The sequence below is a fragment of the Dermochelys coriacea genome, chromosome 11, assembly GCF_009764565.3.
Source record: "Dermochelys coriacea isolate rDerCor1 chromosome 11, rDerCor1.pri.v4, whole genome shotgun sequence".
Lineage (NCBI taxonomy): Eukaryota > Metazoa > Chordata > Testudines > Dermochelyidae > Dermochelys > Dermochelys coriacea.
In genome coordinates, this window is record NC_050078.2 from 69673293 (window position 1) to 69694351 (window position 21059).

The following is a 21059-nucleotide window of genomic DNA, read 5'->3' on the forward strand; positions in this document are numbered from 1 at the left end:
TGGTCTATATTTTCTTTTAAGGATTAAGACTTTGGGGGTAGGGCAGTGGGGCGCCTAGAGCAAGAACCCAGGAGCCAGAGCTCCCGTCTCAGTTCTGCCAATGACTCATTGATTGCCTTTGGGGGAGTCAACTGATTTAAAGCGCTCAGTTTACTCATCCTCTGTAAGGCAATGCAATGTTCTGTCCCGGCCAGCCGAAAGCAATTCCGGGCCCCAGGGCCAAGGTGTAACTGGGGGTATGGAGCAGGGCCTGGGGCAGAAGTGACGATATGCCATTACTTCCGGGACCGACTGTGCCGGCCTGCGGGACCCCCCCCAAAGCACGGGGCTCAGAGCAGTCGTGCACGCCCGTAGGAACCCTGCAGCCCACCTGAGCGATTTAAAAGGGATGGGGCTCCCGGCTACCATCGCTGCTCCCGCAGCAGTAGCTGGAGACCTCTGGGCCCTTTTAAATTTCGTGAGCCGTTGGGCAATTTCCCCCTTTGCCCCTCCCTGTTGGCAGGCCTGGAGGTTGATGAGCCTGCTACAGTCTTGTCCAACAGAGGAGGGTCTTTTAGTTCATGCTCTAAAATCCAGAGATCCTAGTTTCAGTCCTCACTGCTGTTCACCTGCCATGGGGTGCCGTGTTACACAGAGTAAAACGGGCCCATTTGAGCCGCGCTTAGGTTCCACCCACTCTGTGCCACAATGGTGAGATTCTAAGAGCACAGGTAAGATGAAAGCCTGAAACAGAGTTAACGTCAATGTGAAAGGACGCACGTGGGTCACACTTGAATTCTCCCTTTCCGTTGCCAAGACACGTGCAGCTCATCATCTGGCCGCCCTCGCCCTGGCGGTCCCACTTCTCCCCGATCTTGTAGTTCACCCCATTGTCGTGGCACCATTCTGAATGAACCAGAGGAATGACAATCAGGTGGTTACTCTACACAGGCCTGTTGCTTAAGGGGCAGGGAATTGATCTGTAGAGCTTCCTGGGCCAACTGAAGGGGAGGAGGGAGAAATCCACGGCGGGCGTAAATGGGCACAACTCTGGACGTGAGCAGAGTTGTCCCTCCTTTTCCCAGCTGTCGATCTGAGACTAGAACTTTAAGCAGGGGAGAGGTCATTTTAGATTGGGTAAAGGTGGAGGAGCCGCTCCAGGAAGGAATGGGTGGGAAAGAATTTTAAAATGTCATTTGTAGGGAATCCCGGGAACTACATAAAAAGGAAACTTAAACAAACAAACAGGCACTGGAAAGGGGCAGGGGAGGAAATGTACTAGTCTTTTAAAAGAGAGTAAATACACAATATAATCATGTCACACAGATAATGGGAAAAACAACAGTTAAACCTTGTGTACTGAATGATGCAATATCATGATTAGACCTGTGGTAAAAAAATGTCTGCCTTGTAGCAATTGCTCTCAAAGCTACATACAACATAGAAATTTCCTTTTTTGCTTTGCTTACTTTGTAATAAAGAGCACAGTTTAAATCAGTAAGACACATGCCCTATCAAACCACTTAATCATGCTGATTTTTTCATCCCCTACCCTTCCTCTGAATATGGTCTACTTAAGTCCAAGCCCTGCAAAGATTCAAACTAAATGCGACTGCAGTGGTGCAGTTTGTTTGGCAATGCTGACTGCCAGCCTCAAGGTGTTATGATGGCATGTTCAAACCAAACCAAATCGTGGGCTTTGATCCCATGTCCATTGAATTTAATGAGAGTTATATCAAATCCATTGTGCTGATGTATAAAGTTAGGATTTAGAGAGATTAAATATATTTAATCTCCTCAAGGGTGTTTTCTTAAATGACTGTTCTGATCTACTTTAGACATCCAATCTCTCATTTTTAAGCATTAACTGGACTCACCTAGCAATGGAAGGGAAAATGTTAATTTCCTCACAAAAGCATTACAGATAAATACAAACATGACCATTGCTTATACAGTGAACAGCAGTACTGGATAAGCTGCAAAGTTTAACCACTGTTAACCAGTTTTCCATCATTCGATGATGCAAAACATGTACTAGCATGTGCATTTATTTGCTTCATGTTTGGGTCAGATTGCATCTGCCAAACATGCCATTAGTGCTAATTAGGTACGGAGTGTAGCAGTCTGCAGAGATGGACAAAAGCAAACTACTCACTAGATGAATCGCATCTGAAATGACCACTGCCAAAGCCTAAGCACTGGCACCAGAGTTTGAAGCCCGTTTCGGACAATCGCTCCCATTCCTCTCCAATGGAGTAGAAGGAGCCAGTGTAAGTATCGTAACATGTGTCGTCCGTCGGCTGGTTTACTCCTTCAGACACTGGAAAGGAGAGAGAACAAAGAGGCATCATACACAGGGATACACATCTAGAACGAGAAGAAGAGTCGTAACTGAATGCATATTCCCAGTAATGACGGAGCATTAGCTTGGATTTATTTTACAGGTGAATTTGGCAGAGTAGTAGAGTGATGATAAAACCTCACTGGTGAAAGTTATTTTCATTTTGATCTGCCAGGTTTCAATCGTGCACATGTTTTGCATTCGCAAAAGCAGTGATCTAACTGACCCACCCTGTTAGCGTTCCTTCCCCACGCTGAACTCTAGGGTACAGATGTGGGGACCCACATGAAACCCCCTAAGCTTATTTCTACCAGCTTAGATTAAAACCTGGTCTGCTGCCAACACCAAGCGATTTAACAAAGAATCAGGGAAGAGACCACTTAGAGACATCTTCCCTCAAAATATCCCCCCAAGCCCTTACACCCCCTTTCCTGGGGAGGCTTGAGAATAAACAAGATGAGCACAAACCAGCCTTGGATTTTTAAGACCCAAAAAACCCAATCAGATTCTTAAAAAACAGAATTTTATTAGAAGAACAAAAAAGATAAAAGAACAACTCTAAGATCAGAATGGAAGATAATCTTACAGGCAGTCAGATTCAAAACAGAGAATCCCTCTAGGCAAAACCATAAGTTACAAAAAGACAAACAGGAATACGCATTTCCTCCAGCACAGTGAACTTCACAAGCCAAAAACCAAGAAAACCTAAGGCATTTTCTAGCTAGATTACTTACTAACTTTACAGGAGTTGGAGGACTTGCATCCTTGATCTGTTCCTGGCAAAGGTATCACACAGACAGACAAAAGCCTTTTCCCCCCCTCCAGATTTGAAAGCATCTTGTCCTCTCATTGGTCATTTTGGGTCAGGTGCCAGCCAGACTGAGCTTCTTAATCCTTTACAGGTAAAAGGACTTTGCCTCTGGCCAGGAGGGATTTTATAGCACTATATACAGAAAGGTGGTTACCCTTCCCTTTATATTTATGACACCACCTTTACAGAGAAACGAGCTAGACTTGCATGGAGCAGCAGGCGTTTGGATTATGTGATGCACAATGGAGGAGTGATAAATTTCAGGCATGTTGGGTCTACTGGGGCTCGAGCTGAAATCTGGCACAGAACGAAACCCCAAGTGACAGAGGAGAAGGACTACCTCATGTAGGTTCCCAAAGTCTGCCCATGCGTGGAGTCAGACTCTACCCAGCCAGTTTGCCTGTATACAGCGAACATGCCAGGCAAGGTTACACCACAGCTGTCAGGCAAGGAGACAGTGGTTGGACCCTGTGGCCCAAAGAGAGCCTCCCAGCAGGCAACTCTATCAATCAGGAATTGCTGTGTCATCTCCATCTGGCCAATCGCCAGGCACAGGTCACTGGAGAGAAAGGGAGGAGCAGATGGACTCAGAGTAACCCCTTTGTCATGGTAGGTACATTATTTTGGTACCAGTAATTCGATGTTGGGTGGGAATGTCGGCCACGACACTGGCATTATCACAGGCCTACCATCTCTGACTTCCACTAGGACAGTCTCACCACCAGAAGTTGGTCCAATAAAAGAACAGAACTAACAGAAGTTGGTCGGCAGCCACCTCGCTCTCTATGAACATAGTAGACTAGCCTAGCTCTCATCACTGAGTCAGTATACTGCATAGTCATCTGCTCCACAAAATCAGAAAGAATTGTTTCTTCAGTGTCCGTTGTAAATACGATGTGCAACGAGGAAACAGGGTGCTCCTAATGTATTGCACTGGAGCCTAGCGAGTGCCCGGTGAGATCCGGGCTGTGGGTAAGAGGTGCAAGGCAGAGTTTTGCCCAGACTGTTTAGCTTTAACCTACCAGCATTGCCCACTGTGACAACCTCCTCCAGAACTTTGTGTCTCCTACGATCTTTCAGTGCCTCCACGATGATGTTGTAGGTGGCACCTCTGGTAAGGCCGGTCAGGGTAGCAGAAGAGGAAGTTCCAGGAACTCTGAACTGCAAGTACATCACCACAAAATTTGCTTTAGAAAGAGCATGCTTCTTAGGCTGCAGGCTGAGGAGGGTAAGGCTGGTGTCTTCATACGTGATTGTACAGTGTCTAGCATAATGGGGCCAAGTCCTGTGGATCCCAGAGTGCCTAACAAATATCAATGAATTCAGCCTCCATGTCCCATGGTGAGGTAGGGATCTACTACACCTTTGTCTAAAAACTGAGACTGAAGTGACTTGCTCCATATCACCCAGGAAGTATTTAGTGGAACAGGAACAGAACCCAAATCCCCAAAATTCCCAGGGTTTTACTTTAGCCACAAGACCATCTTTAGGTCAGCAATATTAACTTGGCTGCCTCATTCCACTACTGAATTTCATAGCATCATAGAAATGTAGGAGTGGAAGGGACCTCAGTAAGTCTAGTTCAGCCCCCTGCAACGAGGCAGATTTAAGTATTATCTAGACCATTCCTGACAGCTGTTTGTCTAACCTGTTCTTAAAGCCCTCCATTGATGGAGATTACACAACCTTACATAGGTCTCTTAAGTGCATTTATAGGATAAAATTCCCACGCATCTCCTTCGCTGTATTAGCACTTTCTTATGGAGAAATGCAAACAGAGGTCCAGGGTCTTTCTGTTTTAGCCAATATACCCTCGGTTCTCCTCCAGGTACAGCGCCACCCTCAAGGCCCTGCCCTCAGCCAGAGGCTAAAACAGCATTAATCCGGCAGGGCTGCTAATACTACAAGGTGAAGTGGCAAGCAGAAAGTACCTAGGATGGGTGCAGATGCAATCTTATAGGCAAGTTCTGGCTCTATCAACTCTACAATGCAATCATGGGAAGCTAGAATCCCAAGGTCCTCCTTAAATGTCTGGGGACTGCCGTAGTCAAGTCCAATATCGTGGTAGCATTCAAAGTGCATCGGAGAGAAAACAAATTAATTACCTGTAAAGGCTCTTCGTCTGTGCCGACTGGTTGGCATGAGATGACATATTCAGAGCTCTCCAGCAGGGGCCTCCAAGAGATGGTGGTCTGAGAAAGAGCTTCCTGGCCCGCAGTATCATTGTGCCTGGGTCCTAATGAGTGAGGGAATGAAGGCTGAACCAAGTCCTCTCTCTGGACTAGGTACCTGTTACCAAGGTCAATTTCTTCATCCACATCTGGAGTCTGCAGTCTCGGCCGGTGCCTAATGGGAGTTGCTGTGGTGGGAACAGTGGTCCTTCTAAAACCGTGTTCCTCAAAAAAGACTTGCTGTCCCTGGTTCCCTAGTGTTTGCTGGCCACTGGTGCCTGGAAGTTGGATACCATTGCCATTGTCAAACCTGTTTGTGAAGAAAGGAGTCCTCTCCACAGTGGAAGGCACGTCCAGAATCTCCGGTCCGCCTTGATTGGGGTGTGGTAGGGTTACCAGCTGCGGGAGCTCATCTAGCCAAAGAAAGGTTAGAAGCAATAAAGCAAAGCACCTTAAGCCCCAGCATTAGTTATGATAAGCTAGGCAACTACAGTGAATGCTGTCAACCACTCAAAGCAATTAAGCTATGATCACTGCATCCAGAGAAGCCACCAATGTGCAAATTAAGAGAACAAGAGGTGATTGAAATAGACATTCGTAGTCTGTCAATTGAAGAAAACCTTAGGCATGTGCTAAGGGATTCACTCTTATGCTATTCAGGTCTCCAGCTGGATGACAGAGATTTTACTGGCTACTTTCTCCTTGTAGCGCCTCACAAACTGGACACAAAAAGTCAGACAAATTGAAATGTATCAAGTGTGCATCAGATGAATAGCTCCAGTCTGTGTGGGCTTCTCCCACCGAACCCATCACAGGCTAGAAGGAAAAGTGAGTGTTAGCCTTCATTTAATTATGGTTTAGGTACACAGGAAGAAACAAACTGAATGCAATCTCATGTCCTCAGTGTCTGAGCCCACTGAACTGTGCTTTGCATTGTTCAGCAGATCACCTCGTCCACTGCAGAACCCCTGCATATGAAAAATGTATCCCTCTTTTTAAGGAAGAAAAAGCAATAAAATGAAGGAAAAATGATACTTTCTTCAAGCAGCCCGTCACTTAGGGAAAGCTTGTATTTGATTAACAACATATACCAGTGAAAAGGACATTTTAAGCAATGTTATAACATTACCCCCCCAAGGCAGAGACTCCAATTCCCCAATGAGGAGACGTCAACTTCTCCCATCAGGGTGGACCGGAAAATTATTTTACCTGTCTTTTTCCTGCCAACCAATGGCTCACTCTTCTGATTGTTCTTCACAGCAATGATGTAGATGGTGTATTCAGTTCCTGGCTCCAGACCTGGGGAGAAACAGAATGACCTCACTCTTAATCACTCCATAAATTACAAAAATGACAGTGAGCGATTGCTAAACAGAAACTCCTCAAGGTTTTGCTCCCTGCTATGGTTTCCAATACTAGTGCTTACTGCACAAATACAATGCACTTTCCAATCATAGTCATACTAAGCACAAAGAATCCATTTAGGTTTCCTCTTTTATGATGTTGATGTTCCCCCCATAATCCTTTGGAGGGAAAAGGCTGGACTCTGGAACGCTCACTATTAGTGAACACTAAAGACACCTCAGCTTGTGTTTTCTAAAAATCTACAGCAGTCTGGATATTTGCCAAATTTAGGGCCAGATTGTCAGAGTAAAATTGGCCCTGCGCCAGGGCCAGTGGTGCTATGCTGGGAGCAAAGCGAGAGCCAAATTGTGATTGAAGGAGCGACATCATCGTCTTTGGCTTCTCCTTGCTCTAGCAGGGTGTAATCTGCACCAGCCCTTTACCTGGTACAGATTATTTGTCCTTCCGTGCCCGCTCAGAGGCACTGGCTGGCACGTGGGGGGGATGGAGTGGATCCCAGGCTTTGCCCACATGCACAGCTCCACAATGTCTGATCCCCACCTGGACCAAGACCCATGGTGCTGGTAACTGTACACCTCCTGAACCCCCTGCAGGATCACATGGGGAATGCCACCATCTAAGTGGGATGCTCAGTTCAGTGCAGGGGGCATTAACCAGATGACCTCCCAAATGGAAGAGACGTACCAGTAAGAGTGGCCTCCGTGGTGCCGGCGTGGGGGCGAGGGATCAGCTCCTTGGGCTGTGTGCCAGGTCTCTCATATTTGAAGATGTAGCCTGTGATCCGGGCACGGGGTGGCTGCCAAGCAATCAGCAGGGAGTTGCTTGTGGATGTGAGGAAGCGCAGGTTGGAAGGAGCATCAATGGCTAAGAGCAAACAAAATCAGTTAATGAATGTGGTAAAAGGAAGCATGACTTCAAATAATGGGTTTCTCTGGGCTGCTGTCACCCGCTGACGACAATCCACTTCATGCTCAAAGAGGGGAAAATAAGGCTGTAAAGTGCAGTAAATTACATATATGATCAAAGTCAAGGAAAGCACAAGTATAATTTTTGTTCCGATGTAAAAGAAACAAAAAGCGCCATTACCTGTGGAAGCATCAATCACTACAGGGGAACTGCGGGCATTCTCATTCATGGTGTAAAGGTAGATCTTATAGTCCGTGCCTGGTTGCAAGCCTGGAATTGGAGTAGAAATATTACAGTTTCAGCCTTGCCTGGTTAAAAAGGGATACCGAAAGCTGCTGCAAATCACTACTACAGGTAGAATCTAACTAGCTCTTAATGCCCAGGCTGGATGTGTTGGCTGTAGACCTGCAAAGAATTAGGGGTGAGATTTTTCAAAAGCACCCCGTTGGCTTAACTTTGCTCCTGCTGAAGTCAATGGGAGCAGAGTTAGGTCACTGCCGAGTGCTTTTGAAAATCCCACTCATAAATCCGAGATGGTTATTACCTTTATCCAAGAAATACACATCATTGTCTAACAGGGTATTCAGCCTCCTTCCACCATCACTCTCCCTTAGCTTCAACTACAGGGCACAAAACTATGACCAATCAATGCATAAAGGGTTGCTACAAGGAGACGGGGACATTGTTCTTGTTAGTTCTCAATGATCAGGGTAGGAATAATGAATAGAAAAACAAAACAAGGTACCAGTAGAACCAGCAGAAAACGTGAATGCAAAGATGATCTAGGGAATGGAACCAAGAGGGTCATGGAATGATGGTCACTGGAGATCTATTCAGCTCTTAGAAGGTTTCTAGTGGAGATATTTCTAGACTATCAGTCCTGCATGAAATCAGGCAGCTGTACATCTGGACCGACTAACAAGGCTCTGATCATGATGTGAAACAAGGTCTGCAAATTGCAAGTGAAAAATCCAGTACTCAAGAGTATTAATGGTCTGAACAAGTGCACTTCCTTAGCAGCTGCTCTGGAAAACCCTTCCATCCTCAGACAAAATGTGAATGCTCGCAAGACTATTTTCCTGCGCTCCCATCAAATCAGGGCCAGATTCTATAACCCCTCCATGCAAGAAACGTCTGTTATCTTCAATCTGCTCTCAGAGGGCTTGGTAGGATCAAAGGCTTTAAAGAGGGTTCTCAAGGTTAATGTGTATGTGTATTAGAAGATCAGCATGAGGAAGCCACCTAGAAGTAGCACCTAACTTCCACCTGAGCTCCATTCCCACCGAGGTATCCCCAGTACAGATTAGCAACCAAATGCATCTCCAGTGAGCCTGGTCACTGAAAGATATTACAATGCAGAAGAGACGGTCTGATGAAGAATCTCATTTACCGGTGATGGTGTAGGATCTAACGTCAGGGCTAATGGTCCGTTGAATGGGGCTCTGGCCATCTGCTGGGATGGCTTCAACCTGGAAACCGGTGATAGTTTCTGTCTTGGTGCGCCAGGTGATTGTGATGGTTGTCTCAGTAACATCTGTCACACGGGCCCTGCGGGGAGGGCTGATATCTGCACAGAAGGATCTGAGATCAGTGTAATGGGCAGACGCAATGATTTGGCAGGGGGTAGGGGAGGGCTACAAGAAAAATTCCCCTAACAGAATCTTTGAAATTCATCAACTATTTTTCAAGGGCCACATGCTGAGGTCTTCACTCAGTTGCTTCTGCTAGGTCCTTATGCAGGACTTAGCCCGTTGACTCCATGCATAGCACCTGCTGCTATTTGTAAAGTACGATTGCTTACTCTCAAGGGTGGTGACCACACCATGGGCTGGCCGGCTAGTCAGAGAGTCCTTCAGAGCATACACACTGACTTCATACTTGGTTGCCACCTAGGAACAACAAAGTTATGCAATGATAAGGGAGCTACATGGACTGTCTAATCTTCAGAAAAGCTAGTAAAGCTGGGACACAAGGAAACAAGCATGAGCTAATCCAAAAGTTAGTAGATTCATATTGGTTAGTCTCCATGGATGTCCTATTTAAACATGAAATTCTTAATAAAATAGAAATCAAGTGAGCTCAAGATCACCAGGAGGGTTAGACTTAAGCAAAAATAAAAAAGTGAGACCTGATTTTCATCTCAGTTAAACCGGCATAACTCAGTTCAAGTCAATGGTGTTACTTTGGTATAATACAGATGCAAGTCAGAAGAGAATCAGGCCCCTGTTTTGTTTTGTTTTCCCCCCTCCCCTCCCAAGCAAACCACATTTAGGCTGAAATGGTTATTAGTGACTGCTTGAAACCTTAACTTTGAAAATGTATTTGAAATAAATACATGAAAAAAATTGAAGGGGGAAGCCTGGTAGAGCAAGGGCAACCAGTACAAGGGCAGCCAGTACTACAAGATCCTTCATGAATGTTAGCCAGCAGTGCTAAGTATATACTTGAGTACAACCATAGTATCTACTGACCAGATAGCTGGCTAAAGAAAAGGTGTGCAATTCTCCACTTGCAGCATTGCTGGATCTATAACAGTGGTAGTGAGCACACACAGGAAAGCAGAAGAAATTACAGTGGAAACCTGAACGACACAGAGGTTTTGGGGGACAGAAAGCCGTCTCTGGGCTACAGAAGCTTAGGACTCCAGAGAAGAAGGGAATATATGTCCTGAGCTATCTAATGTAGACAGAAACATTGCACTGCCAAAGAGTGCTCTGCTTTGAGGAAAAACGTCAATGGAAGTTCCAGATCATCAGCCCTTGACTCCTCTGGAACTAATTCAGTTTAGAGCAGCTGGAGCTGGCCCAGTTCAGGTTTGAAAATGGATTTAATGAAAAGTTTAATGTTTGCAAATTATTCAGAAGCTTCCAAAAAAATGATAAATAGATTCACCAAGTCTAAGGCCAGAAGGGACCATTAGATCCTCTAGTCTGACCTCCTGCACAACACAGGCCAGAGAATTTCACCATTCCTCTGGTAACGAGCCCAGTAGCTTGCATATGACAGAAGCATATTTGCCTGAGAAGTCCCCAGGCTTTACTGGAAGGGGGAAAAGTGAAGAGGGGACAGGGAGACTGCAGTTTAAGCAAACAGATCCACTGTCTTTTAACTATTGAGAGCCAAGGGACTATGTTCCACAGCTAACCAGACTTAAAACAAAGGTCAGACTAGTGGGAGCTATGATGATTTACCCCTGCGGCAGTTCTGGCCCAAAGCATTTTTAAATTGCGTAAGAAATCCAACATCTCCCCTCCCACACTACACCTGTTAAAATGAAATGTCAAAAAAAAAATCACCATTAATCCTGACACGACAGCAAACGTGCTGTCTGGGGAGAGGTTGATTTCTTTCATCGGCCCAGTCTTTTCCTTGGGATTCACTCGCACTCTGTAGCCAGTGAGACGAACGTTGGGTGCATTCCAGTTGACTTTCAGGCTGGTTGGAGTTACCTGAACAAACTGCAGGTTTGTTGGAGGAGGAATCGCTGTGAAAATTTAATTAGACGACCGTTAGTTTGGAAGAACATGGCAACAGTCAAGATAGCATTTATCAGTCATGAGCATGAAATAATCCTAGGTGTGAAATCCCCAAGCAAGGGCCTAGGGTAATGATCTATCTTGGGTAGCTATTGCATCCCGTCACCATAATACCTACGAGCTAAGGCGTTCAAGGATCAGACTTGGATGCCCAAATCTGTGATACTACTTCTCTCCAGAAATGGGTGGATCTGGGTAGTCCAACAGAAATGAAAAGGGCAGCTCAAAAGAGCACAGAAGCTCTGTGGCAGTGCTATCAAAAGCTGGCTTTGGTGGTGCTTACATTCAGTAGGTCAGTCTATGTCCGTTCCTTTTCTACCTTTCTCTACTCTTCATGCCCCCAACATGATATTTTAGGTCAGTTTCACCATTTCCTTGCAGCTTGTTTAACTCCACTGATCTCTACAGAGTTACTCCGGATGTACAAGGGCACAAGAGTGGAGAGGGCAGCCCAGTGAGTACAGAGAGGATGTAAAAATACTGCCAAGCCCAAATGGGAGCATTTGACAGCCACCTAGACAGGTGTAGATGACTACACAAGGCAGTGGAGAATCAGGGCTGTGAAAGCCATAATGCTGTTTACATAGGATATCTTCCTGAGCTGATATACTCAATGCTTGAATAAAGAACTTTTTAGAAGAAGTCATTTGGTTCCTATAAACTAAAGAAAAGAAGCATTATGGGACATATTGATGGTTTTATTAGTTGTCATTCTTGGTCTATAACAGAACAAATATATAGCTTGCCATCATGCCCACCATTACCACGGGGCTGCAAAGCACTCTGATTTTACAGCATGTAGATACAATGCAATTCTCCTTGCTTACTGAAAGAGGGCCTCATTTCAAAGCCCATGAAAATCAACAGAACTCCAATAGTTTTGTAAAAGGGTCCCAAAAAGAGTAAACCGACAATGGTTTAAGACCTATTGTTTGCATTTATGACAGGTATATACAGCCTGTCCAGTTTCAATGGTTCCAGCACTTAAGATAATTTACAGATTAATATAAAAAAGAAATTAAACTAAGATCCATAATCTTCCCTGCACTCAGGGAATTTTAGTATCAGGTTTTCATTTGCAAATTAATGGAGATGTGGATTGTAAAGTGCTATTAGGACTTGGCTGGCAACACGAGAAACTCTGCAGTAGATTTCAGATTGCTGGCAGCAGACTGAGCTCCCGTAATAGTTCCGGTCCCCAGTTCTTGAGTTAAGACCCAGCTGAAATGTATACAACTACTGGTGTGAATTGGGAATTATTTAGCAAGCGGAAAATTCTAAATCAATAGAGGAGGAAATGATAATTATTTTGTGCGTATGTGCATGTGTGCACGTTTCTCTTATTTCATAGATGAGGAGGTTGGTTAATAAAAAGTTTAACCAATGAAACTAGCAGGATCTGGCTCTGATGTGGTCTCTAGCAAGACGGCCATGCTCCTGTGAAAGAGTGTATCATACCAACATGTGTGTGTTGTCAATGAAGCACAGTTGTAGCTGTGAGGCAGCAAACAAGGGAACTTGCAATATCCAGAGCCAGAGCGTGTCTAGGCCTGTCTTGATGGAACTTTTCACGGACTCCATATCAGGCATCAGATGCTTGAACAGTCTTATCTCTCCTGCTGTACCCTTGAAATGAGGGCCTGATGATTACATACTGGAGACACTCTTTGGAAGGGAGCCTACCCTTACCCTGTTGTGGGAAAGGTGTAAATGACAAGCTGTGAGCAGGCTGTGAGCATACAGAGCACTGTGCTCTTTCCTTCAGAGCAATGCCAAAGAGGTATTGGGATTCACTTGGGGTACAAAAGGTTTGACTGTCCTGAAAGAATACGTATGTTTAAAGGATAGGTCCTGGTCTCCAATCCATTCCTTCTGCGCTGCCCTGGCAGCACAAAAGGGACAGGAAACACCCTTTTTGCCCTTGATATCATCTGTCCCTGGTCCTGCCACTGCCATCCTGGGCATGCAAAGAGGAGGGAATGTGGCTAGGGTGTGATATGCTCCTGGGATGGCTCCTTGAGGACTGTTACTGTCTGCTCAGGCTAGGCTGCTCTAACATGTGCTGGGGACCAGATCACCCCCAGAATTGCACTAGGATTGGTAGGGACAGGGGCTAAAAGGTGATGGAAGACACCTGCGTTGAGTTTCAGAGTAGCAGCCGTGTTAGTCTGTATTCGCAAAAAGAAAAGGAGTACTTGTGGCACCTTAGAGACTAACAAATTTATTAGAGCATAAGCTTTCGTGAGCTACAGCTCACTTCATCCGATGAAGTGAGCTGTAGCTCACGAAAGCTTATGCTCTAATAAATTTGTTAGTCTCTAAGGTGCCACAAGTTCTACCTGCGTTGAGGCGTCTGATGCGGCTCTAACCCTGCTATCCTCAGCAGCGGACCATTTTAGTAACTCTCACCTTTCAGAGGTTTACTTAATAAATACCTAGTAATCTTCAAACATCATCCACCTCTCCAACCACACTAAGCCCCTTCTCAACAGCAAATATCTCCCAGGTTCCTACAGAGGTTCTCCCACAGCCGGGCACCAACTGCACACGGAAGGACACTGGACCCACCAGGTCTTATGCCATTGTTGCTATGGCCTGCTGGGCGGTGTAGACAGAGGTGTACCTGTGGACTGAGTCCCGATCAAGGGCTGGCTCTCCAGGTCATTGTGCAAGGCAACGATGCTGACAGTGTACTCAGAACCAGGCCTGAGGCCATGCAGCTCGGCAGTGTCGTCTTCACCGTCGGGGGCGGGCACTAGCTCATGGATTCCATCCTCAGGGCTTGAGTAGGTCACCCTATAGCTGGTGACTTGCCCCTGGGGGCTTTCCCAAGCAATTTTGATGGAATCAACATCCACCTCTGTGAATGTCAGTCCTTTAGGGCGGTCAATGTCTGTTAGGCAAATTAATGGTAAGAGGTTATGTGATAAAAGCAGGTTGTGGGGAGGGGGAAAAAAAGCATTTTGATTACATGCAAAGCAGTCTTCAGGTTTGCAGGTGCCCAATTCTCCCCTGCCTTGCACAGATCTTTACACTGCTTCATAGTGAGTGTAAAACGCAATGCCGGCCCCACTGAAGTCCATAGGAGTTTTGCCATTGACTTGAATAAGGCCAATATTTCACCCCACCATGTGTCTGATTCTCATTTACACCAAGGCTCCTTTACGCCACTCGGCTCATAGGAAAAGGCCTTAAAGTGTCAGAAACGTAATTCACACACACCAAGTCTCCTTTACACTGGCACAGTGAGGTAAGGAGCCTTGGTGTGCATTGAAATCAGGCCCCACCATTCTGATTTAGTAGCCTTTCACACCCACGGTGCTCTCACTCTTCACTAGTGTAAGTGACCGTACAAGGCCGAGGAGCATCAGTCCCACGATTTTCTTTCATAAATTAACATCCAATTGTAACCATTTGTAACGATAGCAAGTGACTATGTAGATTATATTCTGAATCAATAAAAACCTTTGGCTGTGCAACGAGTGTGCATGGGATGCCCATATACACACACATCTCACAAATATACCCACAAATTAGAGCCACTCATTGTCGTCCTCTCATTAGATCACACTTGAGTGCAAGATCGTAAGGCAGGGTAAATATGCACCGCTCCGGTGATGACTTCTGTGGAGCGAGCCCCATTTACACCTGCTGAGGATTGGGCCCATAATCATCAGATATCAATTAATCTTCATAACGATTCAGTCATTTTTCTGCACTGTGATGTTAGCCCTATAGACCTGCATTTCCTATGCTTTAAGGTTAGCAAAGGTGATTTTATAGGAAACTTTTGGCTTCAGACTGATGCAGCTTGTGCAATAGTCCTATGCAACACTTCAAGAAAATTCCTGAAATTTCTGCTTACCATAGTTTTATAATGATTTGGGTTAGATTGTGGCTTTATAGACAGGCCTGAGCAAGGACAGGTTCATAAACCATGATGCACTAGGAGTAGCCCTGGGAGACCCTGTGCATTAGAAACAGCCCTCTAAGTGACAGGTTCTTCCCTGCTTTTCTCCTTGCGCCCCAAGTCGTACTTGGTCACTGTCCTACACCAGCAGGTCAGCACGCAGACAGATGGGCCAAGAGTCTGCCCATTGCTCACCCAGCTGCTCTCAGGAGCGAGCAATTGGGTATGCAAGTCCTGCTTGCTTTTGCATACCTGGTCCCAAGGTCTAGTGGCCTACATAAGGGTGTCAAGCGGGTTCTTAGTCCCTTGCCCAGGCAAATGCTCTAAGTCAAAATCTAGCCCTCAAAAACCACCTTTGCCCGCCAGCTCTAGAAATGAGGTCTATGCAAAACATTTTTCAAAGATTCACTAAAGGCAAACAGACCAACAAAAAAGAAAAATGATTTTGCTTAGGCCGTTTTTAGTGAAAGAAAAGAAAAGCACGGCATTGTGGGGGATTGCATATTTTGGCAGCATTTGGGGGGATTGCATATTTTGGCAGCGGATCCAGCTAGCTACTTCTCAACGAGAGGGGCGCTCGTCCTTCTTTAGGATCTAGATGTCCCTGGAGTTCCCACAGTGAAAGGTGCACAGTGGATTTACATAGCAGAAGATACTAGATGCGGATCTGGTGGTTGTTTTGTTTTTTTCTGTGAAATTAAATACGTACTGGTAACGGTGGTCTCAACCAGAGGGAGGCTCTCTCCATTTTGACTCTGAGCATAGACACTAACCACATACTCGACAGTGGGCTGCAGGCCCTCGATGGTAGTTTGGGTTTGATCTGCAAGGAAAAGACAACCCGGGATAATTTGGAATAGAGAGATAATTGTGTGTCTTAAGCCTAGTTCTTCAAATGTATTTAGGCACCAAACTCCCATTGAAATCAGTCCCTTGGTGCCACGTGGCAGAGATGGGAGCAAAGGTATAGTCGAAGCTGTGCGTGGTGGCCGTGTAGAGGTAAAAGTGGCTACGCAGATTGTCTCCTGCCCATCTCCACAGAAAGTCTGTATGGGTTGCTTGGGGAAAGTAGGAGGGGCCAGGAAAAGGAAATTTCACTGAAGGATTCATGTGCCCCACACTACTCGCCATGTAAAAACCAGGGACTAGTCAGTGTGGCTCCGTCTGGGAATTCTACTGGAGAAGGCAGAGAGATGCAGTCACTAATGGTCAAATGGCATACCCGCTATCTTTGCTGAGCACAACAGGAACTCTGCAGCCTCTCTGGGCGTCTGCTGAGAGCCCACAGAGCTGGGGCAGGGTTTTCTATGGCTCGCCAACCTTTTCAGCTTTTTCCAGCTTCCTGGCCTAGTCCCTTGCATGGAATGGGCAGAGCTTACTGCAGAACTTGGGGAGGTGGGAAGAAGCAGGGGCGGTAACACAGCCAAGCAGCTACATATTCATTCCCATGGGGAATTGTGACTGCATGTTTTGACTTGTGGGCCTTATTTTTAAAGCTGGACCAAACTTTGGTGAATTTACCTTGCTACAATACTGAGCGAGGGTACTGAACTGTGGCCTAAGACCCGCTGCAATGCCAAACGTCAGCAGAGTCTGACTAGATTGGCCATACCTGGCCTGACTCGTATACCAAGGCTCCTTCAGCCTGCTCCGACAATGCAAAGAGCCCTTCGAGTGTTACTGTCATTCATATCCACTCACAGGCCCCTTGAGGCTGCTGGAGCCCTGTAATAAGTCTCTTGACATTAGAGAAACAAAACAAATGCAGCCTGATCTTCACTACTTTTTGGAATAAGATTGAACATTAACCTGACCGCAGCAGCTAACAGCCTTGAAATCTAATCTCAGTGTAGCTGGTAAAACAGACTGAAATGTTCCAGAGGGCAAAATGCAAAGTCACCAGAAGAGCCCTTAAGCCAACATGCTCAGGCCCAGAGAGGGAAATTTGCCCCAGGCACTCTCAAGTGACTCCCCTAGGGGTTTTAAGAAGTGGTGCCAATGGATTCCAGGCAATTGTGGCGAGATCCCTAGGGATGTGAAGACACTCACCCGCAGGGACAGTTTTTGTTTTCATGGGCCCATGGCCATCCTTGGGGACGCTTGTCACTCGGTAACCCGTGACCGGAGAAGTCGAAGGCAGCCACCTGACACTGATGCTGCTATCCTGAACATCGGTCACTTGCATCTGGGTTGGGGTGTCAATCTCTGCACATGGAAAAATAAGCCCTGTGAGCATCTGCAATGCAGGAAGTCTCCTTTCCTCACTGTATCCCATGTCTGTAGGGTCCACTGTGACTCCCACCTGCAACTTCTTCTGCTTTTCCTCTTTTAGACTGTTACTGGTTTTTTAATGGAAAACCCACACTGCTCTGACTTACTGTTTGTACCATCATAGCACGTATTATTATTGGCCACGTTTATTCCGGTGGTGTAAGGGCCAACCAAGAATGGAACCCCATTGTACAGACAGAGCAGTCGACAGTCCCTGTTCCAAGCAGTTTACACTCGGACTAGGGGTCCCAATCAAGAATCACATATCAGGCCCATAGCTCATTACATCCAATACCCATTAATGGCAGTGGAAGTCTTTTAAAAGGGCCATTAAAGAGATTTTTCCATCGGTTTCAATGGGAGTTAGTTGTTTGTATAGGGTTTGAGCTATCAAGAAGACAGTCCCTGTCCCAGAGAGCTCATCAAGGGTAGTTTCTATTAGGGTCAGAGAGTACCTACATGCTATAGTGCATTAAAAGTGCCAGAGATACGATGCAGACAGAAAAGTCATCCTACGTCAAACAGTCAAGTGGTTTGACACCCCATGTGCTAGCCTTTGCTTGATATGCTCACGCCAACAAAGATGGATGTTAAGTGGTTCCCCCCCAACAAGTCCACAACTCTGGTAAGTTTGTTTAGTCGTATTCTAAACTCCCCTCTCCAAAAGCCGCCATCCCATTTTGTAACATTATGAACATGATGGGCCAAATCCATCTGGGGTGTAACACCACCAAAGCCAACTGAAATGGAGGACAATTATGAGATAAACCAGAAGCTAGCAGCACTGTCCATATGTCTCACCTGTTTTGTATGTGACCGTGACTGGCTTGCTGCTGGCAGGGCTGTCTCCACGGCCCGTCACTGCATACACTGTGATGGTATAGTCTGCTGCGGGCTTAAGGTCGTTGATGGTGGCAGTGGACATGGTGCCAGGCACGGTAAACTCCTGGACAGGGCTATTGCCACCTGGGAGGGCAGGTAAGAAAGCAAATCTGAAGAAAATGCTGATAATTACTCATGTTTTAAACAAAAAAGCAAGGGATGATCCAAAAACCCACTGAGCTGAAGTCAGCGGAAGACTCACGTTGATTTCAATGAGATTTGGGTCAACCCATAATAAGTTGGAAAAGCCTTTTTTCACCCCAAACCAAGAGGCAAATGAGAGGCCCATGGAACTCCCACTGAAATGAATGGAGTTTCTGGATGTGATAGGCGAAGATGATTTGCCCCACCTTTAAAGTTCAGTCATTTATATTTACTTATTGGTAATCTCTCAGTGCATATCCATCAGCACACTGCCTCCGTCCGAGTTCTGAGAGCATACTGCATGCTTCAATCAACCATCGATCATATTTGCCTTCGCTATTTGCTGCAGTTTTTAAATGGCCTGAGCTTAAAGCTTCGCACTTGACGTCAATTGGGAGCTCTTGGAGAAATGGTAATATTAGAACACACTGACCTGTTTCGCCGTAGGTTATCCTATAGTATCTAACTGTAACTGCAGGAGCATCCCAGGAAATCACCAGGCTGGTGGGGCTAGTGGCAGTAACTTCCAGGTCCCTTGGAACGTCGGAAACTGAAAAGAGGTCAGGGTTAAGAAAGAAAATTAAAAAAAAAACATTTGGTACTCCCCAGGCTTCTGTTACTCTGCTTACACTGGAGGCTGCTGCTACTAACAAGTCTTTCCAGTAGCCCACAGTTTGCAGTCAGGTCTCTAGGTGTCATATCTGGCTAAAAGCCTGAATCCAATGGCTATGGAAAGATTGCTATGACTTCTGTGGCCACTAGATTGAGCCCTAAATGTTTCCCTCCTGCAGAAAATCCTAGGGGAGAGGGAAATTGCCCAGAGAACTCATTTCTGAAGGCTACTCCCCTCAGTGGGAGGGCTTTGATGTCTCCCATTGGAGAGCAAGAAGACAGACCTCAATCCTCATGGATCTACCAGCCCAGGAGCCAACTGGGAGCTCCCTGGGTTTTCCTTTGGTAGTGTGATGCCCTGAGGCAGGCCCACCCAATATCATTTAAAACAAAAGAATGTGCGCTATGGACATTGGCCCGAGCTATCTGAATTAACACTTAGCCTCTTCAGAAACTCCTGTGTATGATAAAATGCCTTGTCTCCTTAGCAGATAGATTTTCTGTGCTTTGGGCCTGATCCCAAGCTCATGGGAATCAGTGGGAGTCTGTCCACTGAACTCAGAGGCCTTTGAATCAGGCCCCTTCTCCTGTAGCCAACTTTCTGCTCTGCTGTCAGCAGTTCATTTACTCGCCAGCCAGCCGGAAGGATTCAGTTTAACAAGTTGTCGAGATGGGGCAGGAGAATTTCAGTGTACATTTTGTCTGGCTTGTTTCCAAACTGACCTGTAGTTTGCTGGCCAACCAAGGGCAAGCTCTCCTCTCTGCCGTTGACAGCAATAATGCTGACCACGTACTCTGACCCTGGAGCCAGGTTAGTGAGGGTGATGGAGTTCCGAGAAGGCGGGACACGGTCTTCCTTGGGCCTCGTGCCACTGTGTTCCAGATGGTGGCGAATTTTGTAGCCGGTGATGGTGGCACGAGGAGCAATCCAGTGCACAGTGAAAGAGTTGGCAGTTATATCCGAAAAGTCAATGCCAGTTGGAGAATCAAGACCTGGTTGGGGTGGGAGGATCCCCAAGAAAAGGGAGGTTCAGTTTATTTGAACAACAGATACATTTATTTTGAAATGATGAGAGATTTCCCCAACCCCACCCCATGGTGGGATTTCAGAATCCTCCTTGCATGCCAGCCAAACATTGTTCACCACTGAACCTATGAATATGTAATGATCCAGGTCATACAGTGGTGTTTAAAAAAAAAAAAAAAACAAAAAAAAAACAAAAAACACCACACACACACCCCACAGGATCATAATTGCAAACAATGGAATCTCATCGCAAGTTCAGTCCACATTTGGAGTCCTCTGAACTTGAGATATTTGACAATTTTAAATGTTTGCCCAAACAAAAATACCCAGCCTTGGTTTCAGAGAAGAGACAAAGCCAAAGTACAAAAACATCAGAATGCTTCCGATATGTGGTTGTAAGATGTCAGAGGGATACAGTGGATGGACCTGAACGTGACGTGTCTGGACACCTCTTGGGGGGACTGAACACTGGTCTTTTATTGGGCCAAATCCTCAGTGGATGTAAATTAGCAAAGCCCCATTGAAGTCAATTATACACCTTTTAATTAAAACTGACTGACAATCCGGCCCTTTGACCATTTTGCTCAGCACTTCCCAAGTTGCGTCTCTGCATCACTCCCTTAAAACCTTTTGTGCAGTTCTCCAACAATATAACAATACATGTCAAGGAGAGCAAAATCTTAAAGGCTTTTATGTCCCAAGTCCCCCCAGTGATCAGCGTTGTCCTATCCATGAGTGGTTAATGGGAGGGATAGAAGCAAATGGACGTTTTCCAAGCAGGTTTCCACATACCTGTTTTCTGCACACCAGTCAGAGGGGGGCTTTCATGCTGCTCATAGATGCTGTAGATGCTCACCAGATATTCAGTGCCAGGCAGGAGACCTGAAGGATTAAACCACACACTCGCAATTGTCAGACTCTCAGAGCAACTGAAAAACCTCAGCAAATTCTAGCTGACACAGCTCAGTACGTGGAGCGACCGGGTTTGTGCTTAGCCTGGGCAAAGCCTGAGCCCAATGGATAGCTAGACATCTGAATCCAGCTGAAGCTTCAGCAGTTTCTGCCATGGGAATGGCCTTTTGTTTCATGGAAGTTTTAGCCTGC

At 46.0% G+C, this 21059-nt stretch overlaps 1 protein-coding gene and 1 long non-coding RNA gene across 9 annotated transcripts in view; both read right to left on the minus strand.

Annotated features, from left to right (window-relative positions):
- The window catches only part of FN1 (fibronectin 1), a 65070-nt gene that overhangs the window by 2389 nt on the left and 41622 nt on the right, over window positions 1-21059 (minus strand). For 2 of the 8 annotated variants that reach the window (XM_038421021.2, XM_038421017.2), the window contains 17 exons: window positions 20748-20837; window positions 19652-19921; window positions 18750-18866; window positions 18092-18256; window positions 17069-17224; window positions 15729-15842; window positions 13733-14002; window positions 10870-11057; window positions 9375-9462; window positions 8964-9140; window positions 7754-7843; window positions 7352-7531; window positions 6512-6601; window positions 5237-5367; window positions 4154-4292; window positions 2135-2299; window positions 760-885 (listed from right to left, as the gene is read on the minus strand). In XM_038421021.2, the coding sequence (XP_038276949.1) occupies window positions 760-885; window positions 2135-2299; window positions 4154-4292; window positions 5237-5367; window positions 6512-6601; window positions 7352-7531; window positions 7754-7843; window positions 8964-9140; window positions 9375-9462; window positions 10870-11057; window positions 13733-14002; window positions 15729-15842; window positions 17069-17224; window positions 18092-18256; window positions 18750-18866; window positions 19652-19921; window positions 20748-20837 (2556 nt within the window). Of the gene's footprint in view, window positions 1-759; window positions 886-2134; window positions 2300-4153; window positions 4293-5236; window positions 5716-6511; window positions 6602-7351; window positions 7532-7753; window positions 7844-8963; window positions 9141-9374; window positions 9463-10869; window positions 11058-13732; window positions 14003-15728; window positions 15843-17068; window positions 17225-18091; window positions 18257-18749; window positions 18867-19651; window positions 19922-20747; window positions 20838-21059 lie in introns of all 8 variants that reach the window. The other 6 variants (XM_038421016.2, XM_038421014.2, XM_038421022.2 and 3 more) reach the window with 3 other exon arrangements.
- On the minus strand, window positions 11748-13726 carry LOC122458199. The gene is made up of 2 exons (XR_006278111.1): window positions 13449-13726; window positions 11748-13243 (listed from the first exon to the last, which is right to left on the minus strand). It is a non-coding gene; the product is annotated as an uncharacterized LOC122458199 (long non-coding RNA).